General features: G+C 35.8%; 1 protein-coding gene across 1 annotated transcript; it reads right to left on the reverse strand.

Moving 5' to 3' along the window:
* Window positions 1–5,736: 5,736 nt before the first annotated feature.
* Window positions 5,737–6,684, reverse strand: LOC123241110 (olfactory receptor 52B6-like). The gene has a single exon (XM_044668812.1). The coding sequence runs from the start codon at window positions 6,682–6,684 to the stop codon at window positions 5,737–5,739; it is 948 nt and encodes a 315-aa protein (XP_044524747.1).
* Window positions 6,685–7,767: the final 1,083 nt, after the last annotated feature.

Consider the following 7,767-nt stretch of genomic DNA (forward strand, 5'->3'; position numbering starts at 1 on the left):
CACTTCAAACCTAGCAGATTGGGCAATATGAAAACAAAGGAAAGTAATAAATGTTGGAAGGGATGTGTTTTGTGGCAAATTTGGAACACTAATGCATTGTTGGTGGAGTTGTGAATTGATCCAACCATTCTGGAAGGCAATTTGGAACTATGCTCAAAGGGCTTTAAAAGACTGCCTGCCCTTTGATCCAGCCATACCATTGCTGGGTTTTTACTACAAAGAGATAATAGGGAAAAATACTCACACAAAAATATTCATAGATGCACTCTTTGTGGTTGCAAAAAATTGAAAATGAGGGGGTGTCCATGGATTTAGGAATGGCTGAACCAATTGCGGTATCTGGTGGTGATGGAATACTATTGTGCTGAAAGGAACAATGAACTGGAGGAATTTCATGTGAATTGGAATGACCTCCAGGAATTGATGCAGAGTGAAAGGAGCAGAACCAGGAGAACATTGTACACAGAGACGGATACACTGTGGCACAATCAACTGCAATGGAATTCTGTACTAGCAGTGATGCAATGATTCAGGACAATTCTGAGGGACTCATGAGAAAGAACACTCTGCACATTCAGAGAAAAACATATGATTGATCACATGGTTCGATGGGGATATGATTGGGGATGTTGAGTTTAAATGATCACAAATAATAATATTTATAACATTGAAATATTAATAATATGAAAATAAGTTTTGAACAATGATACATGTAAAACCCAGTGGAATTGCTTGTTGGCTCCAGGAGTGAGGAGGAAGGAAGGGAAGGGAAGAACATGAATCATGCAATCATGGAAAAATATTCTAAATTAACTAATTAAATCATAAAATAAAAAATGAAAACAACAATAAATAATCAGAGTAAAATGCCTGAGCTTTTACATGCCAAAAAAATCCCAGCAGTTACATGAACATAATTATAAAACATTTTTATGTAGTCAGATTTAAATATGTGGAGAAATATTAATTGTTCATGATGAGTAGAGCCAATATAATAAAAATGATAATCCTAACTAGACTAATCTAACTTGTTTAATGCCATTTCAATCAAATAACTAAATAAAATTATTGAGTAGGAAAAAATAATAACAAAATTAATATGGAAGAACAAAAAGTCAAATATGTAAGAGGAATTATTGAAAGAAATGTAAAAAAAAAAGTAGGTCCAGCAGTACCAGATTTTAAATTAAAGTATGAAGCAATAATTGCCAAAATTGTCTGGTACTGATTAAGACATATAAAGGTAGATTGGTGGAATAGAACAGACATACAACAAAGTATAGTTAAAAATTTTTATAATAACTTGTATTTGACATAAGATCCAACTTTTGGGATAAGAATTCCTTACTTGGTAAAAATCGTTGGGAAAACTGGAAAGCAGTCTGGCAGAAACTAGATATAGGTTAGTATCTTATACTATTTATCATGATAAGATCAAAATGGACACATGCTTCTCCTAAAGGGAGCCATCATAATCAAATGAGAACATAGAACATGATACCTATCAATTTTATGTATAGAAGAAAAATTTGTGAATCAACAACAGATATAGCATCGTGAGATGTAAAATGGATAATTTTGATTATACTACATTTAACGACTTTTTGTACAAATAAAACTAATGTATCTGTTATTTTGGGGATTCATTCAGTTGTAGATTGAACATATAATAGTCTATTACTAGGCTATAAACAGATTTAGTTGTTGGAAATTGATGGTTGAGAGTTTGGTGGACCAATAGTTGAAAAGACTTGACTAGAGACAAATCTTCAATAAAAACGTGTTTATTATATTTGCCTCTATAGGAACAGTGATAGGAAAAGGAAATTGGAGATACTGAAATATAGTAAGTTTAGGAATTTTAATTAACTAAATTAACCCCCAAAATCTTTCCGAAGAGGGATTTCTTTGTGATCACTGAGTGATCCTTCTTATTCTACTCTATCTAACTAAATCCCCAAATATCTATCTTTCTATCCTATACTAAATATAACCTTATAAACAGAGAGGAATCAGATTTCTTTTCCTGCTGCTCAGATGAAAAAAAGAAAAAAAAAACTTTTAGAATCTTTATAAACTTTCTCCACTAAGACAAGCTGACTCTTTTCTGCCACCTACTGGGAACATCTAGGTACTGCGCCCAATACAAACGTTGGTCTCTGGTCTTCTAGGATGGTTTCAAGAGATAAATTCACCAGAAATTTCTCCCAACTCCCAGAGCAGCCTCCTCGAAGAACCTTCCTTATTTAGGGTCATTCATAGAGTGAGACCTTTGGTCCCACTGTCTCTCCCAAAGTTTCTTGAGAAAATTCTCTTCTGTAAGATTTAAAAACTAGATATTTAAGGTATGGCTTCCCATGAGTCATCCTTGAGATTCTATTCTGGCTTAAAGAAACCTAACTCACTGGTCTCTCCCTTATCCATCTATCAGTAATAATATCCTATTAATTAACTAACAAATATTCTGCTACATATCCAAGATTAGAAAGAATGGAGAAACTTGGGAAAATGTATTTTTTGATAGAGTACTCATACCTCAAATATATGGAGAACAGTCTCAAATTTATAGGATTATGAGCCGCCATTCCCCAGTTAAAGATCAAGGATATGAATAGATAGTTTTTGGATGAAGAAATCAAAGTTATATATAGTCATATGAAAAAAGTTATGTAAAGCATTACTTATTAGAGAAATGCAAATCAAACAACCCTGAGATATCATCTCATACCTATTAGATTGGTTAAAATGATAAAATGCCAAAATGGCAAACATTGGAGGGGATGTGGAAAAATAGTGACATTATTACACCGTTGGCAGATATGCAAACTGATTCAATCATTTTGTAGAACAATCTGGAATTATTTCCAAAGAGTTGTAAAACTATATACCCTTTGACCAACCAATATCATTATCAGATCTGCTTTTTTTGTGATAATCAAGTAAAAGGAAAAGAACCTATATGTTTGAAAATATTTACAATACTTTTTATAGTGGTGAAAAACTGGAAACTGAGAGAATACCTGTCAATTGGGAAAGAGCTAAACAACCTATGATATATGATTGTGAAGGATTACTAATATGAAAGACCTCCATGAAATTATGAAGAGAGAAATGAGCAGAACCAAGAAAATATCATCTATAGCAATAGAAATAATATTTGAAGAATAACTGAATCTCTACTTCCAGAGAAAGAACTTATAAAGAGAAACATTCTTTCTCTCTCCTAATCTTTGTTTGACTTACTCTCTTCCTATCTCCCTAGTCTTCTCTTCCTCTCCTTACTCCTCTTTCTTTTCTGTTTCCTTCTCTGCCTCTGTCTGTCTCTATCTCTGCCTCTGTTTTTGTCTCCATCTGTCTGTCTGTCTGTCTCTTTCCTTCCCCTCTTTCTTCTCACTTCATGGTATCCATTTTTCTATTTTTTACCACTCCTTCCCTTTCCAACTCCCTCAGTCAAGAGTCCAATTTAGCTAAAATATAGTATGTATGAAAGAAAGTTATAGAGATTGATGGGAGACTGAATTCAGTTTCTTTAAAGGGAAATCATAGTAATTTACAGGTAGTAGGATCTTTAGATTCCAGTGACTTTTCAGATAGCTAATTAGTATTTTCATTTGTTTTTCATTTCTTCTATTCATTTGTTTTTCATTTGTTTTAATTCTGATTCTTTATGACTCCATTTGGAATTTTCTGGGTAAAGATACTGGAATAGTTTGCCATTTCTTTCCCCAGTGGATAAGGCAAATAAATGGTAAGTGACCTGCTCGGGGTCATACAGCTAGTGAGCATCTGAGGCCTGATTTGAACTCATCTTCCTGCCTCTGGGCCAAGTGCTCTATCCAGTGAACCACCTAAATTCCTATATACATATAGTTATAGATGATCTAGATATAGATATGGCAGAACCGAGTTGGTGAGAGATAGAAAATTTTAGTTCTCAGCCAGGCTCCTTTGGGACTCTTTAGGACCAGGCCTCTTTTGGACTAGTCAAGCTTCAGATCTTCTTCAAGTGCCAAAGCAGTTCTAGGTGCTACTGGTTTCCAGCTTTGAGAAAGAAGCCAAGAGTAATTCAGTTGCTTGAAGGAAATTATTCTGGGAAGACATGAGAGGAACTGAAAATCTCTATCATGTCCCTCCATTCAGCTTGATACTCTAAAGACTTTAAGGAGTTTAGTCGTGTATGAGATCTAGGACTCTTTCTCTTGGTTGAGCTGAGATATTTCACTCTCGATAAAAAACTAATTTTATTTTGTATGGCACATATTTTCCTATGTATACCTTCTTTTATGTCTGTTTAGTTATAACATGGATAAATGTGGTTTTTTCTATTTATTATCTGTGTTTATTATAGAACTAATATCAGTTGGGAAATGAGTCAAGTCTTGCAAGTAGAGCTTGTGATTCCTCATTCCTTCTAAAATGACAAAACTATCAGTAGTTAGATGGAACCTAATGACATCTTCCAGAGTAATAATATCTAAGGGAGTAGATAGATATACTTCTAGCTCAACCCCTCCTCTTTCTGATGAGACTGCAAAATTGTCCTCTACTCCAACCTCCTGCCTCCATTCCTGGCAAAAATGAAAGTTTCTGTTGGAAAGGATATGGAGAGAAGAATCTAGAGATGTCTATACCAATTGATATATTGATAATTGAATTTCAAGCATTGAATAAATGATGCATTTAAAGGTAACACAATATTTATGTCTCACAAAGTAGAATTTTGTGGGTAGTGTAGAGTGTGAATACACTGTATCAGAGGTTTTATGGATAGATAGGCTTAAAAGAAATAGATTGAGGAAACTGTTATAACTTTCTCTATGTCTTGAAGGTGACAGCATTCAGCAAGTAAAATTTTAAGCGAACAAAGAGGTAGTTTAGTAAGTCTGTAGAATGGAAGATGTTATTGATATATGTGGAGAGCTGAAAGTGGGAGGAAGAAATGAACGAAATGGAGTATCTATTGGTATAAATACAGAAACAGGAATGATGAGGTATAAAGATGGTAACATGGATAGGTTTAAGGAGAAAATGTGGGTAATCTAGATAGAGACAGAGTCAGCATGGGTTTAGGAATGTATAGGAATTGGAGATAAGGATGTAGATGACAAAAGGAATCATTATGGTGATAGGCTAGGCTAGATAGTGTTATAGAGATAGAACCAAATATTGGAAAAAAGATAACAATAGGGACAGAATTAGAGAAGTAATATTATTGGGATGGCAAAAGGGATAGTGATGTGGCTTAGTATGAAATGGAGATATTTATGGGAATGTACACTAAGATAGGGTTGGGTTGAGTAGAGATAGAACTGGAGTTAAGGATGGGGTTAGAACTAGGGATAGTAATGGGGATGTCTTACTTCAAAAAGAAGATACTCCTAGGTTTAAATATTGGGATAGGATTGAGAAAAGGGTACTGGAGAGGGCTAGCTTAAGATTCGACATAGGGAGAGGACTAAAATAGACAATGAGGATAGAGAAGATGATGATCCTTATTAGGAATCAAGATAGTGGCATCAAATTCAAATAGAAATATATCCCTAACCCCATATATTAACTTAGAGAATCACAAATTTGCATTATCTATGTTGTATTGTTATTTATTTTTAAGAAATATTTCCCAATTACATTTAAATCTGTTCTAGGCCTTATCTGTGTGCAATTTGGGCACAGGGGTCCAAATTTGATGCCTCTGGTTAGTATAATTCTATGTTTGTTTCTTGTTTTTTAACATGGTTACTTCCTCAACTGTGAAAACATCTGGACAGCCCCTTCCCAAATCTGTTTGGTTCTCACACCATAAATGACAGGGTTGAGCATGGGTGGGATAACAACATAGAGGTTGGCTAGAAGGATGTGGACATAACGGGGAATACTTTTCCCACCAAAACGGTAGGCAAAGACTGAAAATAGGGCAGGGATGTAGAAGAGTAAAATAACACAAATATGAGAGCCACATGTACCCAGGGCTTTGCGCTGAGCCTCCTGTGAAGGAAGATGGAAGACAGTGCGTAAGATTAATACATAGGAGACAGCAATAAGAATAATATCTAGACCTGTGGAAAGCAAGGCAGCTGCCAAGCCATACCAGACATTGACAGAAATATCAGCACAGGCCAGCCGGGCAATGCCCATGTGCTCACAGAATGTGTGTGAAATTATATTGGTTCGGCAATAGGGTAGCCGTTTGAGGAGGAAGATAGATGGGAATATAATGCAGAAGCTACGTGTAAGTGTGGCTCCAGTTATCTTTTTTATAACAGTGGGAGTAAGAATGGTGTGGTAGTGTAAAGGTGAGCAGATGGCCACGTAGCGGTCAAACGCCATGGCCAGCAGGATTGCTGAGTCAGCCACAAACAGAAAGTGTATACAAAACATCTGGGTGAGACATTCATTAAAAGAGATGGCTTGGGTCCCCCACCAGAAGATGGTCAGAGCCTTGGGCATGGTGGAGGTGGAGAGCAGGACATCAGCACTGGCCAGCATGGACAGAAACAGGTACATGGGTTCATGAAGGCTTCTCTGGGTGATGATAACACTGATCAGGATGCTATTCCCTGCTAAGGCAGCCATATACATGATGAAGAAGGGGATAGAAAGCCAGACATGCTCGTGCTCCAGATCTGGGATTCCAGTGAGAAAGCAGCCAGACAGACGGGTATCAGTGATATTCAGAGAAGGCATTATGACTTTTATGACTTTGGAGTCTTTGGACCTTAATATTCTACAGATGTTTCACCTGCAGAAGAGAAGAAAACTGGAAAATTAGATACAAGTTTTGGTAAAAAATATGGAATCTTCAAAGAGTGTCAAGTTCTGGTCATAGCTACAGGTAACTGCAGAATCCATGAATGGAATCTGTGGCCATAAAATAAGGATAACACACAGTGACAAGATCTGCAAATGGCATTGGTCTCTGAGCATGTTGTGATGGAGTAGGACACAGCAACAGACTCCAGATCAAATTTCCTGAATGCTCAGAGAGAGGGACAGGAATTCCACTGCATTTTTTAAAAGAGATACCCAATACATAGCTAATGATCATTGTTAATAGGGACACAATTGAAAATATAGGATATTGTTAGGTAATCCATTGTCAATAATGATGATGATGCTTAAAGCAGAAGCAGAAGTAGGGATAACTTTAGTGGTTCCCATTTTTTAAAGACATTTGGTTTCTGAAAATGTCTTAACTTTGGGATTTGCAATAACGATGCCCAAGAACTTGGTAATCTATCAGTCAGTGGGAGTAGGAAAAACTATAGAATGAATATTAGATTTTTATGGCACATGTAGCAATCTTCATATTATAAATTAATGATAATAACTGATTTTCCCTTTTCCCAAATACAACTTTTTCCTTTCAAAAAACTAAGATTATTAAGTGGCAAGTACAATTAAAACCTGCTTATCCCTGGAGTAAAGAGAATTTGGTTTTAGTTCTGTCTCTGCTACTAATTGTGTGTTCAAATATGACCTGAGACACCTGTCAAGTGACTCTAAACAAGTCACTTAACCCTGTTTGTCTAGTTCCAAATCTTTAAAAATGAGCTGGAGAAGGAAATGGCATAACACTGCAGTATCTTTGCCAAGAAAACCAGAAATGATGTCACAAAGAGCCAGACATGACTGAAAAATGAACAATAACAACAACAGTTATTAATAAAGTATATGAAAGTTACTAAAATCTAGGGATCCTACAACCTCTGGCCTGCTGTGATTTCCTTTTAAAGAAATTAATTTCAATCTCTCAGCAATCTTTCCAGC

Source organism: Gracilinanus agilis, chromosome 3, assembly GCF_016433145.1.
Source record: "Gracilinanus agilis isolate LMUSP501 chromosome 3, AgileGrace, whole genome shotgun sequence".
NCBI classification, from domain to species: Eukaryota; Metazoa; Chordata; class Mammalia; order Didelphimorphia; family Didelphidae; genus Gracilinanus; species Gracilinanus agilis.